This window comes from Eucyclogobius newberryi, unplaced genomic scaffold (genome assembly GCF_026437365.1).
Source record: "Eucyclogobius newberryi isolate DKJ021-1_F unplaced genomic scaffold, fEucNew1.0.hap1 SCAF_5, whole genome shotgun sequence".
In the NCBI taxonomy this organism is placed as follows: Eukaryota; Metazoa; Chordata; class Actinopteri; order Gobiiformes; family Gobiidae; genus Eucyclogobius; species Eucyclogobius newberryi.
In genome coordinates, this window is record NW_027316167.1 from 40,072,188 (window position 1) to 40,096,129 (window position 23,942).

The window sequence follows — 23,942 nt, forward strand, 5'->3', positions numbered from 1 at the left end:
AGTCTGGTCCTGTGAGGTCAAGACTGTAATAATCCTGAGGTTTAGATCTCGTTACAATTGAGTTTGTTGTTTACACTGCCAAGACGCCTCATGAAAGACTTGGCCCTGGAGAGCCCCTCTGAGCCTCAAATAGCTCGGCACTCAGGGGACAAAGGGCCCTCAGCGTGGCCCTCACAGCGTGGCCCTCAGCGAGATTTATTTACCTACAAAGATATTGAGTGTGATAAGAACTCGTATTAAAGGCATATTTCCCGAAGTGTGATCAGAATATTCAACAGTGAGTGATACTTTCTGCAGCGTGAGGTTTAACATCTGGAGGAAATAGTTCTGACTCTTTAAATCTTCGGCCTGATGTGTTCAAGTGTTTGGGCTCTATAATACTTTTACACTGGAATGGAACATGTAAAAGGATGAATACTTTACATATCTAAAACACTAAGGATTCTAACTTCTTTTTCTACAGTTTCCTTCTGTTATTTCATATTAATGATCATGTTCCGTTGAGAAAACCTTCACTGGGATTCTCCGGCTTTAGTTTTATTTTCCTCTCATATCTTAATAGGGAATGGAGGAAAAAAATAAAATAAAAAGATAAAAATTAAATAAAGTAAATAATAATAAAGTAAAGTAAAATAGCTAGCATAAGACTAAATAATACTAATACTAATGGTAAGTAAACACTCTTATTTACATCCGTTATATGCACATGAATATGGCCTTAATTGCTTGTGAGTACGACAGTAATTGCACATGAATATGACGGTATTGCACATGGTTGAGTCAGTATTGTGAGTGTTCAGGACTAACAGTGTTTGTTATAAAGTCTGACAGCAGCAGAAGGACAGACCTGTGAAACGTCTCCTTCACACAGCGAGGGTGGATCAGTCACTGAAGCTGCTCTCCAGAGTGGACAGAGTGTCCTGCAGGGGACAGAGTGTCCTGCAGGGGGCAGAGTGTCCTGCAGGGGGCAGAGTGTCCTGCAGGGGGCAGAGTGTCCTGCAGGGGGCAGAGTGTCCTGCAGGGGGCAGAGTGTCCTGCAGGGGGCGACGCTCATGGTCCAGCATAGATGTGAGTTTAGCCAGGACCCTTCTATATATATTATCCTTTATAGTGATATTTTCATATTGCTCTTGAATATGTCCTTGTGGCAGGTCAGTCGGCCTTTGAAATGGCCATCGGAGCGGCTCGTTTGCAGCGTCATTGAAGGACGGGTCAAACTCCCCGAGGAGACGTTCAAGTATTCCTTAACCCTGACGCCACGACACTAGTGTTTTTACAGAAACCCCGTTACAGCCGAGTAAATGGAACGGTACATTTCAATCCTGACCCGTCATCGCCGCCAGAATCCTCACGTTACTCATCCTGATGACAGTGATAGAGGTGTAAACGCCTGGAGGGGGACGGCGCTCACACATCGCCCGTACAGCCTGACAGATGGAGCCGTGTTGGACGTGGAGTGCAGAAACATGGGCTCCTCGTGATGAAGGGCCAGCCATTGAGTGGGGCCGCTCCTGCCAGGGCCGTATGCCAGGGCCATTTTGTGCTGAGTGCTTGGAGAGGCGGGCTGCCCGGGGGGGTGGGCCGAGTGCTGTGGCTTCTCTTTAATGTGACAGAAATGTGACGCGCCGGCCCCTCTTCTCTGGCCCCTCTTCTCTGGCCCCTCTTCTCTGGCCCCTCTTCTCTGGCCCCGCACATGCACAGATGACACGGGCAGTTGGCCGCGCTCCTGACCCAGCGTCAGAAGCAGGAAGAGAGTTGGAGCCAAGTGTGGGCGGGTTCCTGTAAACATAGAAGAGCTTGAGAGGCTGGTTTAAGGGTGACCTAGTGTGTGGAAGAGACTGGTACAAACAGGAGTGACCTCATCATGGGTTTCAGGGGCCTGTTATTGGGAACATTTTGAGGCCTTTTTACCAGTCAAAAGATAAGATATTTTGTTTTAAATGTTTAATCGCTCTGGTAATGGTCCTAAGTTTCATCATTCTGAAACCCATGGACCTGGATGTGGCCTTCGGCTGATGGATTCTGCTTTTTACGTACAAATACACAACTTGATAGTACTTTCTTTTACATACCGGTAGTTATTGTTGCGTGTACTTCAGTGAGTGTTGGTTGTCGTTGTTGTTTTTGTGTTACTTTTAATGGCAGTTTGCAGCTAACTGAAAAGGTGCATTTACCGCCACCTGCTGGAGTTGTACCTCTTGAAAGTATGTGTTTTACGCTATATTTATCGCCCTCTTGTGGTGTTCTGTAATAACTCTGGCTCCACTTCCTCATTGTCATTGTGTGATTGTTTTCAGTCTATTTTTATCTGAACACTTTCCTTTGGTTTTGTGTTTATCACTAAAGCACATTCTGAGTTCTGTTCGTTTACAATCGTGATAAAACCTTTTCTAATTCTTGTACATAAACTCTAGTTGATTATTCGGCCGGCGGCATCTTGGTGTACACGCACGCACGCACAGACACACAGACACACACACAGACACACACACAGATTGCTCCAGTTTCGAGAGATTAATCGATTCAGGTTTTTTGTCGACCAATAATTTCTCCAGCCGACGACAGCTACAGCCCGACTATTTACATTTCTTCAACTAATAAAAATGTCCTCAATTCTTGTAAAAGGTCAGTATAAGCTAGCATACTTGTCCCCAGTGGAAAAAGCGTGTAGCGTGGGGGGGATGGGGGATGTGGGTGAATGTGGGAGGGGATGGGGGGATGTGGGAGTGGTTTGGGAAATGCTGCTGCTGCTGCAGAGGAGCGAGCGTTCAGCAAGTCTCGTAAGTGAATAAACACTTAGCAGCCGGCTGAGCGCTGCCAGCCTGTGCATTCCTGCTCCGTTAGCTCAGTCTGCTGCGTAGGCCTGAGGCTGCCTCTGCAGTTCCTCCGGTGGCACGCTGAGGTCACCACTGAGCAGGGGAGGGGCCGCAGGGGCCGTAAATCCACACTGCACTGCTGCTAAACGTTATGGCTTTTAATACTCTCCGTTTTAACATTCAAATATAATGGTTGATGGTTTAATGGGTCTTAATAACTGTGGAAGCGACTCTCACTTGTACTTGAAGTTGAATAGTACTTCAGATCTGCAGTGTTTCTGGCCAGCTCCTTTCAACGGCTTTATTCCTGCTGCTTATGAAATCCAATCATACCCCGAGACTGAAATAAACTGTTAAACCTGTATAGTTTTGGAAAGAGCTATATCTATATAAGAACTTACAGAGGGGCACATGATCATAATATAAAAGCAGAACTAAGTGGTTTTAGCGGTAGAGCGCTTCAAATGCCCTGAAAATACATTTAACCATCACAGGGACATTATAGATATTTAATAAGGTAAAAATGTTCTCCTGTCAGGTGCACCTTTCCAGAATGTTCCACAGTATGACATTAAACTTGTACATCTCCATTGAGGTGACCGTGCCAGGCCTAGTTACAGATCAGATCTGTGGAGAGAAACCATGTTTTTCATGGTATTTTTGAGCAATAAATCCACCTCCATTTACATGAACGCAATGTAGAAAAGTCTCATGTTTTCATCCTTTATCAGAACACGTCTTCCAAACATCACATCGTGTTCACATGGTGTTCACACTCTCACTGTTGCTCTTCTGCTCACATGAACGGACTGCTGCGTGTCCTGATCTTGTCAAACTCATTTTAAATTCAGAATGTGGGATCAAGTGTCTGCTGAATTCTCACTGTCCCGGTGGCAGCGCCCGGCTTCTAAGTGTGACAGAGTGTAGCAATAGCAGTGAAGTCAAAGAGCTTTTCTTACCCACTCCATAAGCGCCTGTCAAACCAATGTTCCCACTGAAGCCACCTCCAGAGCGGCTTTTGAGACGTCGTGCCACATCACGCATGTTTAAGGCGTCTCATTCACACCAGGTCATTTTCTTGTGTTTTTAAAGGCCATACATATCACTTATGTCACTAGAGCTGCAAGTATTCTGTCCATTAATCGATCAATGATGCCTTAAGCCAGTTTTGGCTGTGTCTGATCAAACATTTGTGATTTAAAACCGTTGTGGGACCAAAGACAATGTGTGTCAAGCTCGTCTGATATTTGCACCGTTGATTCTGACTTTTACATAAGAATTCTTAATGTACTTGTACTTCTTTTTTCATCAAGTCCCGTGAGCTTGTGTTCTTGTGAGTGCAGATTATTGAGACACTTAATAGTTTTGACAGCATTTACCACACATTTTAGTCGACTAGTTGAATTTTGGATTTCAGGCCTGAAAATGTTTTAATTTTGACTGCGAAAATAAGTCATAAGTGAGCTCTATACCCTAAACCTGCGTGAATACTTTTAAACATGTGTGTAAAGAGCTATGACTGTTTCATTTCATAAAGCAGGTCACTTACTAGCAATTATGGATCAACGTTTATTAATCCTGTTACTATTTTTTGCCATTGATAATCATGAGTAATAATAATAGTGACATTATTCCACAGTGGTGAAACAACAAATCTTCTGACATTGTTGCCAGTGGAGACGTCTTATTCAAGCTTTTACTGTAATGGTGAATAGCACAGATTGTGTGTGTTACAGGAGCCTCCACAGCAGTATCAGAGGTGCTTTGCTCCTCTCACGTGGCAGTGAATTCCAGAGATGTAGAACTGAAAAATAGCGTCTCCTTCTGAGAGACGGCTCATTTACATGGAGAGCGTGTGTGCGGTGTTTCCGTGGTTACGGTCTTCGGGGTAATCTACCACTGAAGCAGGCACATGGAGTCAGGACGAGCACTGCAGCCTAAAAGATGTTTCCATATTGTGGATAATGGGAACGGGAGAATGTTCTGGAGCCTCAGTCACACTTTATGAATAAGACAGTGTCAAATGTTTTTTATTATAATGAATGCATTATATGAATGCACATATCCTGCCTTGGCTTTTAATGCCAATAATGTGGTGAAAGGAGATGTACCTGATGAGTAACGCCCCAGAACAGATTTATAGATGAGTCCAGAGTGGGTTGTCTGCAACTAATGATGAGGCATTTTAATCTTTAGTTGTTGTTGGCGTCACCGTGGCAGCCAAACAGCTAGAAGTGAGCACTACACGTAGACTGCGACAAAGAGTTTAAATTGAATTAGTTCCATTTTGAGGTAGGTACATCGCCTTTAAGACTTCTGTGTCCTATGAAACACTCATCCAGCGCTAATAAGAAATGCATAGATGTTATAGTTAGCAGTGCTGTAGTGTTTATCCCTCCTGAAACCTAATGCAATGCAAATATTGAATGTGCTGATTTAATCTCCCCTCCTAATCTCATTGTAACCCTGTGTTGTGCAGGCATGCTGGTGGTGAACGTAACCTGGAGGAACAAGACGTATGTGGGCACGCTGTTGGACTGCACTCGCCACGACTGGGCCCCCCCCAGGTGAGGCAACGCAGCCGTCCACTTGCTATTCCACCCACAGTGCGCAGCCGAGCGGTTGACACTAAAATATGCATCATCCAGTTTGCTAGATTAGATGATGAAATGCGTTGTACATCATTTTTCCCGCTTGTGAAAACCAACAAGCCCAGATTTTATTTAGTGCCTGTCGACTGTCACACATTGTAGTAAATGTCAAGCCTGAAATGGATGCATGAATCATTCATGTATCCTCCGCGCCGCAGCACTCGGCCCTCGCCCTGCTCACATTCTGTGTGATATGAATCTGCTGTAGAGGCAACAGCTCAAGGATATATTGCACTGGCTCTGGCTCTAACCGCCGCCTGCTGTGGAGCTGTGTTCTTTATCTGGAGCCCGCCGAGGCTCCAATCATTGGCAAACAGCTGATGTCCCAGGAGGTGGCTGTGGAAATGGAAAGCTGCTCTAACAAGCCAGATTGCAGAATCCAATTATTGGACTAATAGCTTTTTCTCAACACTGTAGAACATTCCCCACAAACGCTGCATTTTCTTAGATTAGTGGGCGGGAGCATGGTGTTCTCCAAGTGTAGTATTTGTCTTTGCTGAAGGAATAGTGCGATGTACAGTGTTGGTAGATACATCAGTACATGGTGTTCCTACTGTTTAAGATATCACTACAGTAACACGTTTGGGTGAGAACTAAAGCAACAGGAACTATTATGAAACACTGCTGCTCTGAGTCCATTCAAAACGCTCTCGTGTCAGTGCACAATAACAATAAGGATTTACACAAAGTGCTCGTATGTTAGATTCAAGGACTCAACGAATCAACTGTAGAAAAGAGAAAAACTCTGCACTGCTAAATTAGGTCCCAAATTGTCTTTATTGTTGCGTAGCTCAAACTGTTTTATGGAGGCAACAAAAAGGACGTTTCAGGACATAATGTAGCTGCAGCTGTTTAATGTATTAGTATGACATTTAGCACAGCTCAATCAATACACTGTAATTATCCACCAGCCTGTTCCAATTCCCACAGAGCGTTTGGACTGGTTCCCTTTGCAGCGGATCAGGATGGTCAGAAAGTGTCTTAAGTGAACCGTGCCGGTCCATTTAAGGGTCAGAGGCAGACCCTGGGTGCTGCTAGCTAAGGCGTGGCTCAGGACCACAGCGAGATGATTGGAGAGAAGAACAAGATATAAAGAGAAAATACTCATTATTTAGATTTGATTTATTAATACAACATGAGTTATGTTGGGTTATGTTGGCTGAGGTCAGCAGAGCTCTGCCTCTGGACCCAGAGCCAGGCCCTGGACGTGGAGACACTTCACCATCAATAGAACTGTTCTAAAGCACTCCAAAGTGAACCGGTCTGTGGGACCAGGGCCAGTTGAAGCTTGTATATTTATTCTGTTTCTGTCTTAAACACGTTGCTTTCTCATGTTTTAACTGTATCTTCAACTCTAGCTCCTTCTGTCTACTTCAAGTACCAGTATATGTATATATATATATATATATATATATATATATATATATATATATATATATATATATATATATATATATATATATATATATATATATATATATATATATTGTACTGTGTAGAAACTGTAGCAATGCCAGTTGGAGTAGCCACTACGCTCAGTGCAGAAGGATTCAAACACTAATGGAGAAGTCTAGTGCCACACGGGCCGTGCATCATAACATGTCTGAGTAATGTTCCAAAGACGCCTGTTGAGTTGTATTTTTACTCCCTGCGCTCGTCGTTTTCAGCACGACTACATTAGAGTTCCTCCATGAATAATTCAGCCGGCTTTGGGCAGTGGCAGTATACACTTGGAGCGGTAATGAGTCTGAATCCACCTGCCACTCCTGCACACCACCGCTCTGCGTCCCCCGCTGAGGCTCAAATGGTTTGCTAGCACTCGTAGCAGCAGCTGTGTGCGTCATGCTCGTCTCTGTGTGGGACCGCTAACCTTCAGCGCCGTTAATGGCTCCACGCTGCAGCGCCGAGCGACAATCTCAACTATGTAAATGGATGTTTTGATTGGTTCCCTGACACTTTGCAAATTTGCCGTTTTATTTCAAGACGTTGGATTTAGTTGACAAAATATGACTTTTTGTGATTGAATGTTTTCTTTATGTCTCACGTTTGTGCAGGTTTAATATTGATGAAAAGATAACATTTGCATTGAGTGTCTCCAAATGAAATAACTAAGAGCTGTGTAAAGATCACATGGTCTACAGTAAGTAATAGGAATGAAGTTTACAAAGTACAGTAATCATGAAGCATTAACATTTTCACAAAAGCAGACAGTTTTAAGTGTGGCTGTTAAAACATACACTTACACTAGTAACATGTGTTCAAAGTGTAAAACGGGCAAGTTTATTTGTAGAGCACAAGACAAAGACATGAGATAAATCACAAATCAGATTAAAGATGGGCTGCAAAGTTAATCGTAATTGTGCTTTCAAGTCATCGTCGGCCGTTAGTTTCCAAGTCTTAATATATTCCGATACTATTGATAAAAAAATAAGCTATTATTGTAAAGAATTACGCTCTTTTGTTGCTGCCTTCACCTAACCCGGAAATGTGACGTCACACCGGGACATTGTCCAGCCAACACTGAGGACATTACACTGAAGTGGACGGCGAGAGCGACCAAAGTGAGCGGATTCCAACAGATGATGAACAGCATCCAGTTGAACGTGCCGTGGCTCCATTCAATTTCATTTCATATCCATTCAACTTCCTGGTATAATTATTACAACCAGTGATGTGCATAAAGTGAGCACTCCAGCTGTCAACAACAGCACGCCGTCACACACACGGCGTCAGTCAGACAGACGCATACGGCGGCTACAAAATCACAGCTGCCTTAATGTGACAATATCTTGCAACTTACTTTTTCGAATATACAAGTCGATTTTTCACGAGGTTTAGGAAACTATCTGCCGTGAAACGTCGGTAGCATAACTGGACCAGACGTGACACACATCGCCGATTTGGGATTCCAAAACATTCTCTTAGTCCGGAGACGTCCTCTACTCTTCCGTTTGGGCCCCTCAAAGAGCCCGCTTCCCTCTTGAGAGCAGTGCAGTGCTTCACATCTGTGTCATTGCAGATAGCGGCAAGATTTGTCGTGTAAAACATAAAATTCCGCTCGGTTTAGCGCCTGTCCGACGAGAACGAGGGTCGGCTACAGCATGTGACGTCACTGATTTTGAGACCGCGGTTGAAGCGTTCAGTCACCAAGGCGGTTTCTCGGGTTTGGCGGAATTATCTCGTGAAATCTTTTTGTCATTGGTTAAAACTAACTGTCCAGACTTCGTTGTGAAAAAATGAAAGCTGTATTCCACTTATTAACAGACGTTGCAGCGACGTTGCTTTAAGACATAAAAGAGAAGAGAGCAATATATATGAGGTTCTGTCACGGGACTCAGGCTAATGCTATTCCTCATTCCAACATTGCCCAAACCTCAGCTATTTATATCACAGATGTTAAGCACACGCAACAATTGCTTTCCTATTTTCATTTTTCATTTCATTTTTTTAAAGTATTTGGAGAAACTAATATTTCCTCATCATTATTTCAATATGTGTAACTACAGTTTCCCTCAGGATCAATACATGATTTACTGTTTCCATCGATCTACATTATGCTGAGTCACAGTGTAAAATGTATTTAAAATATTTATGATTTGAGTTGTAATTGGACAAAACATTACTCAAGTTGTTATTTCAAAATCAATATTCCTCGAGTAGTTGAGTACTTGAGTTTCTCAAGTAGTAAATGTACTACCCACCTCTGCTTGAGATTAGATGTTTAATTATCTTTACACCCTTATATCCCAGTGATCTAATGATCTTCTGTCCTGTTGTTGTAGGTTCTGCGAGTCTCCCACCAGTGACCTTGAGATGAGAAATGGGCGTGGCCGGGGTAAACGCATGAGGCCGAACAACAACACTCCCATCAACGACAACAGCAACTCGTCGGACAACAAGGGCACCACCAACAACAAAACACGCGGCGCATCCAACAGCAAGGGTCGCCGTGGCAGCCAGACCCCATCGGAGCGCCGCACTCCTCCCAACAGCAACACCGAGGACGTCAAAGCCAGTCCCTCCTCTGCTGGGAAGCGCAAAACCAAACCCACTTCAGATATGGAGCCCAATTCGAGCTCAGAGGACTCTAAAGGCAACAAACGGATGCGTACCAATTCCAATAGCGGAATAGTAGGTGGAGTACACTTGCCAATTATAAAAGCGGAGCCTCTTGCTCCTCCTGTAGACCGGACTTGCCCTTCGCCTGTGCTCATCGACTGTCCCCATCCCAACTGCAATAAAAAGTACAAACACATCAATGGACTCAAGTATCATCAAGCCAGAGCTCACAACGACGACGATGTAAAGTTGGAGATTGACGGCGATAGCGAATACGGAGAGGATGCGAGTCTCCACCCCGAACCCGGAAGCTGCAACGGAGCATCTATTTCCCAGAAAGGTTGTATGTCACCGGCAAGATCAGTAACACCAAAGGGTAGAGGGTTTGACGCCCAAAGCCCTTCCCCGTCGCCCGGCAAGTTTGGATCCAAGCAAGGTAAAAAGAAAGCCATGGAAATCGAGGTCGAACCCATGGACGGTTGTGAAGACGGAGCGTGCCTAACGGACGAGGCAAGCAACGATGGGTTAGATGACAAGAGGGGAGGCAAGAAGCCTGGGGGGAAAGCTGATAAGTTGGCGCAGAAAAACATGAAGTCGCCGCGGCCTGTTGCTCCCGGATCTGCCACATCTCAACAAATGTACGCCTTTCCTCCTGGCAATCCAAACTCCACTTCGGCAGTTGCTCCGATCATGCAAGGTATCCCCAAAAGCCCCCAAATGAAAGGGGCGCAGCCCAAACTGCCAGCTGTAGCCGATCCCGCTTCAAATAACTCCAAAGACAAGAAAAAAAAAGAAAAGAAGAAAAAAGAGGGTATGAAGGATGCAGAAAGCCCTAAACCAGCAGGGAAGAGCATAAAAACTGAAGACGGGAAGGTTCCTTATCCTGATCCCTGCGAACAAGGGAATAAAGGAGATGGGCTTCTTAACGGCTCCTCGGACCCACACCAGAGTCGGCTAGCTAGCATAAAAGCAGAAGCTGACAAGATTTATAGCTTCTCCGATAACGCGCCGAGTCCGTCGATTGGCGTGGCGAGCAGGATAGATGGGAGTGGCATGCCGCAGCCTCTCACGCCCATTCACCCGGGCAACCAGAATGGAGTCGACAACGCCTCTGTGAAAACCAACAGCCCCGCCTATTCGGACATCTCTGACGCCGGGGAGGATGCAGAGGCCAAGTTGGAAGGGGTCAAAAATAAGACGGAGGAACAAGGCATGCGGGAAAGTGTAAAGAAGACGTTGTTTCCGAACCAGCCGTCGAGTAAAGACTCTCCGTACTATGCTGGATACGAGGCCGCCTATTACTCACCGAATTACGTCAACCCAAGTCCTGGCGGGCCCAATCAGGCCACGCCGGCGGGGGAGGGGCCGGTGAAGTTAAAAAGGGAGGACGACCAAGAGCAAGGTGAGGACAAAGTCAAGGTGGAGATTCTTGAGGATCGGAAGCCGGACAGCAATGGTCCCTGTCAGCAGCAGCAGCCGCAGCAGCAGCCGTCGGTCATCCAGCAGAGGTCGAACATGTACATGCAGCCACTGTATTACAACCAGTATGCCTACGTGCCACCCTACGCCTACCACCCCGACCAGGCCTACCACAACCACCTGATGGGCACCAACCCGGCCTACCGACAGCAGTACGAAGAGCGGCAGAGACAGATGGTGGAGCAGCACCGCGCTGCCGAGAAAAAGGATGTAAAAGACAGGGAGGCAGCAATGAAAGAAGACTGGAAACAGAAGAGTCCGCTGCCTCCAAGTCTCTCCAAAGCCTCCAGTCAGTCTGACCTGGGAAAGACACAGTCACAGAGCAAATCCAGAGACTCTCCGTCAGAACCCAAGTCTATGAGCGGTCTAAAGGGAGATGACCCAAAGACTGCACAGGCTGAGGGGCTGAAAATAAAGCTGACAGATGGAGCGCACCATGGAAAGGAGGACGCTAAACAAGCTCTGGATGCCCGTGGTCAGACAGGGATGGAGCAGGCGATGTGGTACAGACAGGTAATGCTCTTTATCCATCACAGTGTGGTGTTCTGGTACTACATGTGCTCCTTCCATTGTTAACAGATTGTGTTCATTTTGATTGACTTTATTTATTGTACATGGACACAACAAATATCAACGAAATATGAAATTGCCAAAAGTAGGAATGATTTATCAGTTCCAGTATCGGTATCAGCTGATATCAGGAGGTTTTCTCTGATATTGACCAATGTGGAAAAATCAGCATTTATTTTTCCTGCGTCCTGTGTCATCCCATTTGTCCTCAGTGCATTTGATTTGTCTGGTAAACTAGTTATAACATAAATGGAACAGAAATTAAGCCAAACATAAGTCAGGATGTTAGATAATCATGGCCCTAATGCCACTAATACATGTTATTATTCTGTATTGCAAACGTCCTGAGCTCCACTTTGTTGTTCCGCAGCAGTATCCTGAGAGCCAGAAGCCGTCGGCGGAGGAGGAACACCAGCAGCCGCCCCGATGGAAGGACGAGCGGGAGCGGGACCGAGAAAGGGACCGGGAGCGAAAGCAAAAGGAGGACAGGAGCAGGGCCAAAGACTCTCAGAGCGGCGTTAAAGAGGAGCCCAGAGAGAGCGAGCGGCTGGCAGAGGAGCACCGCGCCCTCAGCAAAGACTCTCGGGCTAACCCACACATGCAGTTCTCCTCGCCCCTCGCACAGCATCAAGGGTACATGCCCTACATGCACGGGTACCCATATGGACAGGGCTTTGACCCCAACCACCCCGGGTACAGGGGCATGCCCTCGGTCATGATGCAGAACTATCCAGGTACAGCCGCAGCGCCATTCACACTGGACATGAGAGGATTTAAGTGATCCAACATGTAACCTGCAGACTTCAGGCTCTCGCTTCTATAATAAACAGAGAATAAGCGTGTTGGGGTCACATGATGCAGTATCGGAATGTTGGTTACCGCAATAACTGACATTGCAGCAAACTAAATATATAGCATTATATTTATTCCTTATATTTGTTCCTTATTCAGACTAAATAGGCCTGTTAAGTTTTTGTTGACAGTTTAACTAATACATTTAGGCATAAACACATTTGTTTTAATATAACTGAAATGACTAAGAATATATTCAAATATTTCAATAATATTGATAACACAGCTTAAGAGCCATATTGTTCGTCACAACTTTAATATTTATTATGTTATACATTCAATTATTGTCAAACTAGGTCTAATCCAGGCATATCCAAACTATATCTGGCCCTCGGATCAATTTTTGTTGGCCCTCCGGCTTCTTGCCAAGTTTGTCCAAACAACAAAAAGTTGTACTTTTTACTATTAAATTGGAAACAATTCTAGCAGTTTGATGTTATATTAACATAATATTAATGTTCCAAGTCTTATTAAAGTTGTGGAAGCATCGAAACAATGTCAAATGCCAAATTTCGAATGATTCACTTCATTCGACAAAGTTTTCATTGTCTGATTGTTTGTGGCCCTCGGCCCCGTTTCAAAATGTGGCCCTCTGTGAAAAAAGTTTGGACTAATCTAATCTAATCTAATTAGATATTGTATTTGTCAAAAGGAGATGTTTTATAGCAATTCTTCTTTTGCAAAACCAACTTGAAAATAAAGACAACTTCATTAAACGTGTCATTTCCCCAGCAGAGGGCGTTGTAGTAGAGTTAAAGGAGACACATAATTAGCCTTTTTCAGGTTCTTAGTTAAAGGAGACGAGCCGCACTTCTAATGACGAGCGAGCCGCACTTCTAATGACGAGCGAGCCGCACTTCTAATGACGAGCGAGCCGCACTTCTAATGACGAGCGAGCCGCACTTCTAATGACGAGCCGCACTTCTAATGACGAGCCGCACTTCTAATGACGAGCCGCACTTCTAATGACGAGCGAGCCGCACTTCTAATGACGAGCGAGCTGCACTTCTGACGAGCGAGCCGCACTTCTAATGACGAGCGAGCTGCACTTCTGACGAGCGAGCCGCACTTCTAATGACGAGCGAGCCGCACTTCTAATGACGAGCGAGCCGCACTTCTGACGAGCGAGCCGCACTTCTAATGACGAGCGAGCCGCACTTCTAATGACGAGCCGCACTTCTAATGACGAGCCGCACTTCTAATGACGAGCCGCACTTCTAATGACGAGCCGCACTTCTAATGACGAGCCGCACTTCTAATGACGAGCGAGCCGCACTTCTAATGACGAGCCGCACTTCTAATGAAGAGCCGCACTTCTAATGACGAGCCGCACTTCTAATGACGAGCCGCACTTCTAATGACGAGCCGCACTTCTAATGACGAGCCGCACTTCTAATGACGAGCGAGCTGCACTTCTGACGAGCGAGCCGCACTTCTAATGACGAGCGAGCCGCACTTCTAATGACGAGCGAGCCGCACTTCTAATGACGAGCCGCACTTCTAATGACGAGCCGCACTTCTAATGACGAGCCGCACTTCTAATGACGAGCGAGCTGCACTTCTGACGAGCGAGCCGCACTTCTAATGACGAGCGAGCCGCACTTCTAATGACGAGCCGCACTTCTAATGACGAGCCGCACTTCTAATGACGAGCCGCACTTCTAATGACGAGCCGCACTTCTAATGACGAGCCGCACTTCTAATGACGAGCCGCACTTCTAATGACGAGCGAGCCGCACTTCTAATGACGAGCGAGCCGCACTTCTAATGACGAGCGAGCCGCACTTCTAATGACGAGCGAGCCGCACTTCTAATGACGAGCCGCACTTCTAATGACGAGCCGCACTTCTAATGACGAGCCGCACTTCTAATGACGAGCGAGCCGCACTTCTAATGACGAGCGAGCCGCACTTCTAATGACGAGCGAGCCGCACTTCTAATGACGAGCGAGCCGCACTTCTAATGACGAGCCGCACTTCTAATGACGAGCGAGCCGCACTTCTAATGACTAGCGAGCCGCACTTCTAATGACGAGCGAGCCGCACTTCTAATGACGAGCGAGCCGCACTTCTAATGACGAGCGAGCCGCACTTCTAATGACGAGCCGCACTTCTAATGACGAGCGAGCCGCACTTCTAATGACGAGCGAGCCGCACTTCTAATGACGAGCCGCACTTCTAATGACGAGCGAGCCGCACTTCTAATGACGAGCGAGCCGCACTTCTAATGACGAGCGAGCCGCACTTCTAATGACGAGCGAGCCGCACTTCTAATGACGAGCGAGCCGCACTTCTAATGACGAGCCGCACTTCTAATGACGAGCGAGCCGCACTTCTAATGACGAGCGAGCCGCACTTCTAATGACGAGCGAGCCGCACTTCTAATGACGAGCGAGCCGCACTTCTAATGACGAGCCGCACTTCTAATGACGAGCGAGCCGCACTTCTAATGACGAGCGAGCCGCACTTCTAATGACGAGCGAGCCGCACTTCTAATGACGAGCCGCACTTCTAATGACGAGCGAGCCGCACTTCTAATGACGAGCGAGCCGCACTTCTAATGACGAGCGAGCCGCACTTCTAATGACGAGCCGCACTTCAAATGAAGAGCGAGCCGCACTTCTAATGACGAGCTGCACTTCTAATAACGAGCCGCATAAGTGTGCACTTTGTCCCAGAGCTGTGCAGCGCTTCTGCCTTAGCCACTTAGCAGCTGGACAGACGTCCTCACAGTGGTAAAGTTGTGGCTAATTCAGCAAATGATCCAAACTGTGGTTTTGTGGCTCATTTAACACTGTTTTTCTTCATCACATTCACACGCTCTGAAGTGCAGGCGATGTGGGCGGGGCTAGGGGGTAGGTGAAAACAGGAATGTTCTGAGCACAGTTGCGGTGCGACTTTGATAGAATATGTCCCCTTCACAGTCCTAACCCGCTCGTCTCTCCCGCAGGCTCGTACCTTCCCGGAGCTTACCCCTTTTCCCCGTACGCTAATAAAATAGTTGGCGGCGACGAGGGCAGTGAGAAGTCCCGTGCTAGTCCCACTGTCACAAAAGCGGCGCCGGACTCCAAAGCGCTGGACATTCTGCATCAGCACGTCAGCCAGTACAAGAGCAAGTCGCCCACGGTGGGAGACAAGGCCCCCCACGAGCGGGAACGAGAGCCCGAGCGAGGGGCCGCCGGGGACAGGGAGCGGGAGCGGGACCGCGACGTGGAGCGGCCGCCGCGCTCGTCTCCGTCACAGCGCATCATGCCCTCGCACCACCACCTGGGGTACCCTCTGCTCTCAGGACAGTACGACCTCTCCTACTCCACAGGTACGTCTGCTGCAGCCGCCGCCGCCCGGGTCAAAGGTCATAGTGTCGCTCCACTGTGTTGTCATACACAAGAAGTAAACGTCTCCACAGACACTTGTTGTGCGAGCGTTGTGCGAGTGTTTTGTTAGCGTTGTTGTGCGAGCGTTGTGCAAGCGTTGTGCGAGTGTTTTGTTAGCGTTGTTGTGCGAGCGTTGTTGTGCGAGCGTTGTTGTGCGAGCGTTGTGCGAGTGTTTTGTTAGCGTTGTTGTGCGAGCGTTGTTGTGCGAGCGTTGTGCAAGCGTTGTGCGAGCGTTGTGCGAGTGTTTTGTTAGCGTTGTTGTGCGAGCGTTGTTGTGCGAGCGTTGTGCGAGCGTTGTGCGAGCGTTGTGCGAGCGTTGTGCGAGAGCGTTGTGCGAGCGTTGTTGTGCGAGAGCGTTGTGCGAGCATTGTTGTGCGAGTGTTGTGCGAGCGTTGTGCAAGCGTTGTGCGAGTGTTTTGTTAGCGTTGTTGTGCGAGCGTTGTGTGAGCGTTGTGTTAGTGTTGTTGTGCGAGCGTTGTTGTGCAAGCGTTGTGCAAGCGTTGTGCGAGTGTTTTGTTAGCGTTGTTGTGCGAGCGTTGTGCGAGCGTTGTGTTAGCGTTGTTGTGCGAGAGCGTTGTGCGAGCGTTGTTGTGCGAGCGTTGTGCGAGCGTTGTGCGAGCGTTGTTGTGCGAGCGTTGTGTGAGAGTTGTGCGAGCGTTGTTGTGCGGGCGTTGTGTTAGCGTTGTGCGAGCGTTGTTGTGCGAGCGTTGTTGTGCGAGCGTTGTGTTAGCGTTGTTGTGCGAGACCGTTGTGTGAGTGTTGTGCGAGTGTTGTGCGAGCGTTGTTGTGCGAGCGTTGTTGTGCGAGCGTTGTGTGAGCGTTGTTGTGCGAGACCGTTGTGTGAGTGTTGTGCGAGCGTTGTTGTGCGAGTGTTGTGCGAGCGTTGTTGTGCGAGACCGTTGTGTGAGTGTTGTGCGAGCGTTGTTGTGTGAGTGTTGTGCGAGCGTTGTGTCACTTGCAGCTGCTATTTTTTAACAGAGATGGTTTTTATCTTTCACTTTTTATTTTACATCACTAAAACCCAAAAATGGCAAAATTATGACCTTCTAAAAACTCTAGAATCGCTTGTGGCTTTATATTTCATTACAAGAAGCGCTCGTAATTCACCGGCGTCTCGGGATCTCCTTCTCACACATGATCTTAAACGTTTCTGCAGAGAAGGTTTGTAATATAACGTGATGAAGAGTGATCTGAAGAGGGGAGAGAGAGTGTGTTCAGAGGAGGAGCTGTGGGAGGAGCTTGTGTCTGTCATAACCCCTGTTTTAAAGAACCGTTTGTTGGATCAACTTGACCTCTACGTCCCCAGTTATGAGCTTAAAATGGTCAAATCAATTCTCCAATCAGAAAGCAGAAAAAGCCTCGTTTGGGTTACATGTTCCTACGGCTGAATTCAGTTGGTTTAAATGTGCAGCTGATCCAGATGGTGGCGCTAATGCACGTTCCTGTTTGCCCTCCACAATAAAAGACCAGAAGAAGAAGAGGCTGGTGAAACACGCGTCTCCTTTTAGTGTCACTCGATTCTTACAGAGGATCATCTGAAATGAGTTCCTTTAGCTCAGATGCCCTAAATGTGCTCCGTGGGTTTAGCTCAAACACTCTGAATCATTCATGACTTGTGTTTTTGTGAGCTAATGCTAACCGCTAAAGGAAAAATACAGCTGCTAAATAATTGATAGCATCAGCATCAAACGTGGCGTCTCTTAATGTCTCTGTCGCCAGGAATGTTCCACGGTGCAACTTTAAACAGACGTACTGGCGCCAAATCTACTTCAGAAGAATAACTACAATAACTATAAGAATACGTGGTTATTATTCCGGGCCTAAGTTGACATTGTATAACTCTAGATGGCGCTGAGCCTGCATCTGCTTCCACAGTGACGTCAGCTGATCCTGGTGACTTTAAAAACACAAAGGAGCTTTTGGATTATGATATGCTAACATAGCTAAAATGTGAGCTAGCGGAAATTACTGCAGAAATGTTTTTTTATGAAGGGACAAAAATAAAACTTGATAAAAAAAGTCAAATGGTCATAATATAAGTCCTTTTAAATCAATTTAGTTCTTTATATTTCGTTTAGTCTTTCTGTGACACACTGAGTTCTTATATAGTTCCATTGAGACGTGTGTGAAAGTGACAAACACGGCACAGGAGAAAAGTGCGCGCTAATTTGCCGTTCTAATTCCCCTAAATTGCTCTATAATTGAGCCATAAAACATTGTCACAGAATTAAACAAATGACACGAAGCTTTTGGCAGCAAATGTAAATGTAGCACTTTGCTTTTGCGTGACAACTAAAGACATTGTGTTCCTGGTGAAGGTTTGGTGTGCGCAGGAGACGCCTCGTCCTCACATCATGTTCGCCTTTCATACACATCATGTTCAGATATGAATCTGAAAAAATGGAAAGAGCCAGGTTTAAATTTTATTCTCATACTAGATACAAAAGTGTTGAGCGTTGTGCGCGCGTTGTGAGAGCGTTGTGCGCGCGTTGTGAGAGCGTTGTGCGCGCGTTGTGCGCGCGTTGTGAGAGCGTTGTGCGTGCGTTGTGCGCGCGTTGTGAGAGCGTTGTGCGCGCGTTGTGAGAGCGTTGTGCGCGCGTTGTGCGCGCGTTGTGAGAGCGTTGTGCGTGCGTTGTGCGCGCGTTGTGAGAGCGTTGTGCGCGCGTTGTGAGAGCGTTGTGCGCGCGTTGTGAGAGCGTTGTGCGTGCGTTGTGCGCGCGTTGTGAGAGCGTTGTGCGCGCGTTGTGAGAGCGTTGTGCGCGCGTTGTGAGAGCGTTGTGCGCGCGTTGTGAGAGCGTTGTGAGAGCGTTGTGCGCGCGTTGTGAGAGCGTTGTGCGTGCGTTGTGCGCGCGTTGTGAGAGCGTTGTGCGCGCGTTGTGAGAGCGTTGTGAGAGCGTTGTGCGCGCGTTGTGAGAGCGTTGTGCGAGCGTTGTGCGCGCGTTGTGAGAGCGTTGTGCGTGCGTTGTGCGCGCGTTGTGAGAGCGTTGTGCGCGCGTTGTGAGAACGTTGTGCGAGCGTTGTGCGCGCGTTGTGAGAACGTTGTGCGAGCGTTGTGTGTATAACGTTAGAGAAGCCTGGCTCTGACTCTGGAAATGCTGTAAACACAAAGACTCGGTGCTCTGATGCTCTGGTCCTGATGCTCTGGTCCTGATGCTCTGGTCCTGATGCTCTGGTCCTGATGCTCTGGTGCCGCAGTGTCACAAGCTGCAGCTCAGAGTTGGGTCTTCTGAGGACAAAGTGAGAGCTCTGGAGCTGGAGCCCAGCGCAGTCTGCAGTGACATCTTGTGGCGCTCTAGAGTACTGCAGTGACATCTTGTGGCCCTCTGGAGTACTGCAGTGACATCTTGTGGCCCTCTGGAGTTCTGCAGTGACATCTTGTGGCCCTCTGGAGTTCTGCAGTGACATCTTGTGGCCCTCTGGAGTACTGCAGTGACATCTTGTGGCCCTCTGGAGTTCTGCAGTGACATCTTGTGGCCCTCTGGAGTACTGCAGTGACATCTTGTGGCCCTCTGGAGTACTGCAGTGACATCTTGTGGCCCTCTGGAGTACTGCAGTGACATCTTGTGGCCCTCTGGAGTACTGCAGTGACATCTTGTGGCCCTCTGGAGTACTGCAGTGACATCTTGTGGCCCTCTGGAGTACTGCAGCAGTGACAGGCCCAGGTCAAATATAGTGTTTATGGAAAAGAAGAGAAAGTGTAGAAAGTGTCTGAGGATGAACCAAGTGCCAGGAACTAAATGTTGTGCTTTTGCTGAATAGAACTTTAGACAAATCTTAACAAAGATAAATCCTGGTCATGGAGTGAAGGTGACGGCCGTTTATTTATAAAGTGCCTTTGGACGCAGCCATTATATATTCATATTTAAAATATAAACTTGTTTTTTCCAGTTTGAATACTTGTAAAATGAGACACATCATAATTGTGTAATACATTAAATATTTAAAATTGCACATGATGCAATATATCTTATGCTTTGTTATTTGTAAAACCCAATCCAGCCCGACAGTGACGCGAGCACCCGAGTATTTCCCCCCAAACTGTCTGAAAATATCATCACGTTTAAAGTTTGCCCTGGACTATTCAAAGCCGAGGCTACGATCTAAAAACTGCTGCTCAAAGTCTTAGAATCAGAATCAGTTTATTGTCATTATCAATGAACTGAATTCACAAACACAGGAACCTGTTTTGGTGATTCAAAATAAAACAATGAACAATGATAAAACAACATATATGAGTCAAAAAGAGAAACAATTTAAATCTGCCATTGGAAAAAATATATATATATACTTACTATGAACACCAAATGTACAGTTAAATTTCCAGATGTAGAGCAGAAAGTGAACAGTGAGAGATTAAATTATAGTTAAAGTGACAGTGTTTAAGAAGTGTTCATGAGTCCAACAGCCGAGGGAAAGAAACTGTTCTTGTGGCGGGAGGTTCTGGTCCTGAGGGGCGTGGCCTCCTGCCTGAGGGGCGTGGCCTCCTGCCTGAGGGGCGTGGCCTCCTGCCTGAGGGGCGTGGCCTCCTGCCTGAGGGGCGTGGCCTCCTGCCTGAGGGGAGTGGCCTCCTGCCTGAGGGGAGTGGCCTCCTGCCTGAGGGGCGTGGCCTCCTGCCTGAGGGGCGTGGCCTCCTGCCTGAGGGGAGTGGCCTCCTGCCTGAGGGGAGTGGCCTCCTGCCTGAGGGGAGTGGCCTCCTGCCTGAGGGGCGTGGCCTCCTGCCTGAGGGGCGTGGCCTCCTGCCTGAGGGGAGTGGCCTCCTGCCTGAGGGGAGTGGCCTCCTGCCTGAGGGGCGTGGCCTCCTGCCTGAGGGGAGTGGCCTCCTGCCTGAGGGGAGTGGCCTCCTGCCTGAGGGGCGTGGCCTCCTGCCTGAGGGGAGTGGCCTCCTGCCTGAGGGGAGTGGCCTCCTGCCTGAGGGGCGTGGCCTCCTGCCTGAGGGGCGTGGCCTCCTGCCTGAGGGGCACCATAATATGTCTAATATTTCTAGGATAAGTGCACGGTAAATGTAGAGAATGTAAATGTCCCAGTTGAAACGTTCCTCTTGTGTGTTCCAGGTAAACCCGACCGCCACACCTCGACCCTCCACAGATTCATGTGACTGGCTCACATGGCCCCGCCCCCCGGCTGTTACCTTTAGACATCAGTTGAATGGTGTATCTATATATATATTTTTAGTTCCTTTGCCCCACGGCTTGGCAGATCGTCTTCCTCCTTTTTGGTTTTCGGTTTTCCCCTTGTTAAGCTTGAACTGTTCTCGGACTGCCACGCCCAGGTTTAAGCCATGACTCCGCCCGCCGGACACGCTGAAAATAGTCTTTGCACTGTCGACGATACAATGCAAACTGACCCTGGAGAACAGCACGTCATCTGTTCTCTCTGTTCTTCTTTTATGTCAAAGAATCAGCCGTGGTTTTTCAGGAGGTGGAAAAGGTTGAAAATGCTCCTGGACTCACGCACACGACGTGTGGCTGCAGCGCCCCCTCTGGACACGGACAGCACAGGTTTAGTTTGAGTTTGTTTTTTCAGTTCAGGGACGTCTCGCTCTGGGACGGCGCACACCTCACGGAGACACGCCCCACGTCTCACGGAGACACGCCCCACGCCTCACGGAGACACACCTCACGGAGACACACCTCACGGAGACACGCCTCACGGAGACACGCCTCACGGAGACACGCCCCACACCTCACGGAGACACGCCCCAGGAGACACGCCTCACGGAGACACGCCCCACACCTCACGGAGACACGCCCCACGCTCCAGTCCTCTTCTGTCCCATGTCATTGTGTCTCAGACATGTTGAAGCCATATGAGCAAGTCACACTTCTTTGTGTTGTCATTAGAGCCACTACTTTATTTTATTTGTTTGCGTTGTTTTCCCGTACGACTGTGCACTGAAAAATGTGAAATTTGCGCTCTCTATTTTTCTGCTGTAAAATAAATCTTCAGTAACGTGCTTAACTGTGGATCTGTCACTGTAAATCAGGATCTTTGTGTCACGACTTGGATCATACGAAACGCCGCTCAAACCACCTGATGTTTCCGGGTTGTAGTTTGTTTTCAGGTTGTAGTTTGTTTTCAGGTTGTAGTTTGCTCATGTGGCTTCATAATAATCCAGACGTTTCAGCCTCGTGAAGTGGGAGAAATCCTACTCTGACCCGACGTTAGGGAGGATCCACAGCCCTCGTAAAGAAACACTATTGCCACAGATTGCATAACGTTTTTAATGCAGATTTTTAGTATTAGATGTTGTTTAGCCCTTGAGTTGATGATAAAATTGTTCACATTTCAAACGTGGATTCTGCTGAGGTGGTACTGTACGAGCAACGCCACGATCACACTTTGGTTTGAAATGTTTAGAAATACATTTATTGTCGTCTTATTTAACATTTGAACCTGATCCAAATGTATGGAATGCATTGCCAAATGATATTAAACTGGTATTGAAAGTAAATGCTGGTGTTTTAGCAACGTGAACTGTGTAATTATTATTAGCGCTCTGTGCACTGGCGGTGAAATCCTATTGTTCCGTGTTATATTTGAAGATTAATTATGTCTTTTTTAATATCCAAAAGCATCTCGATTTGGTGGTGTTGTGTTTTTGCCTCATTATAAGAGAAACACAAACTGTCTATTGTCCCATGTGGTCTTTAAAGAACGTGAACAATAGGGAAAAGTGTCAAAGTGACGTGTTCTGGAGCCTCTGACGCATGGGGCTCTACAGTACCACTCCAGGGGCCGCGTGGGGCTCTACAGTACCACTCCAGGGGCCGCGTGGGGCTCTACAGTACCACTCCAGGGGCCGCGTGGGGCTCTACAGTACCACTCCAGGGGCCGCGTGGGGCTCTACAGTACCACTCCAGGGGCCGCGTGGGGCTCTACAGTACCACTCCAGGGGCCGCGTGGGGCTCTACAGTACCACTCCAGGGGCCGCGTGGGGCTCTACAGTACCACTCCAGGGGCTGCCAACGACAAGCAGGTGAAGGGGAACAATAGCACACGCCCCCTTCACCGTTACCGCGACGATGTGCGGTGCCGGCCTCAGGAGCCCGGGTCACAGCTCTTTTATCCAGTGTTTTTACAGACTACATTTTAGACTTTGAGCAGTTGAGATGCAAAGAGTAAATTTGACCCTTTACACTTCAGCGTCGGCGCTTTGCATTCAGTAAATCCATTTTTTTAACGAGTCAAAAGAAAATGGTGTTTCATCTCATTGATATTGGAGCAGCTGAATTGGCTCAAGATCAGGTCATGATTGTAAAAATGCCTTAACTTATATTTCTTTTGCATATAATTTGAGTATTTCACCTGTTAAAGAATGTTTCTACACATTTTAATGGCAGCGCCGGGTTTGTTTGGAATTGGAGACTTTTAAATGTAAAATAACGACGGCGCTGAACATACGAATCATAACAATAATAATCTGGCAAATATGATGAATCCAATGTATGTTCAGCACATTTTAAAGCAGAGGTGGGTCGTTTAGTTTAGTTTATCCTTTAAAAAGACCAGATTATGTGCTTTATTTAATGTCTGCCCTAAATTATAAATCGGATGTTATGTCCAGACTCTTACTTTGTAGTAGTTTCCCTAAATACTTTTTGCTCTTACTTGAGTCTTTTCCCCGACCACTGCTTTTCATAGTATTTTGAAGTAACTCTGTCCACCTCTGACCACCTCTGACCTCCTCTGTCCACCTCTGTCCACCTCTGTCCACCTCTGTCCTCCTCTGACCACCTCTGTCCTCCTCTGTCCACCTCTGTCCTCCTCTGACCACCTCTGTCCTCCTCTGACCACCTCTGTCCACCTCTGTCCTCCTCTGTCCACCTCTGTCCTCCTCTGACCACCTCTGTCCTCCTCTGACCACCTCTGTCCTCCTCTGACCACCTCTGTCCTCCTCTGACCTCCTCTGTCCACCTCTGTCCACCTCTGTCCTCCTCTGTCCACCTCTGTCCTCCTCTGACCACCTCTGTCCTCCTCTGACCACCTCTGTCCTCCTCTGACCTCCTCTGTCCACCTCTGTCCACCTCTGTCCTCCTCTGTCCACCTCTGTCCTCCTCTGTCCACCTCTGTCCTCCTCTGACCACCTCTGTCCTCCTCTGACCTCCTCTGTCCACCTCTGTCCTCCTCTGTCCACCTCTGTCC

At 47.6% G+C, this 23,942-nt stretch overlaps 1 protein-coding gene across 3 annotated transcripts in view; it reads left to right on the forward strand.

Moving 5' to 3' along the window:
* znf609b (zinc finger protein 609b) overlaps nucleotides 1–22,251 on the forward strand; it is a 163,207-nt gene extending 140,956 nt beyond the window's left edge. Inside the window, exons 4-8 of one of the 3 annotated variants that reach the window (XM_072464893.1) lie at nucleotides 5,296–5,383; nucleotides 9,250–11,518; nucleotides 11,946–12,309; nucleotides 15,377–15,742; nucleotides 20,852–22,251. In XM_072464893.1, the coding sequence (XP_072320994.1) occupies nucleotides 5,296–5,383; nucleotides 9,250–11,518; nucleotides 11,946–12,309; nucleotides 15,377–15,742; nucleotides 20,852–20,895 (3,131 nt within the window). In that variant the 3' untranslated portion in view covers nucleotides 20,896–22,251. The remainder of the gene's footprint in view (nucleotides 1–5,295; nucleotides 5,384–9,249; nucleotides 11,519–11,945; nucleotides 12,310–15,376; nucleotides 15,743–20,851) is intronic. The other 2 variants (XM_072464894.1, XM_072464895.1) reach the window with 2 other exon arrangements.
* Nucleotides 22,252–23,942: the final 1,691 nt, after the last annotated feature.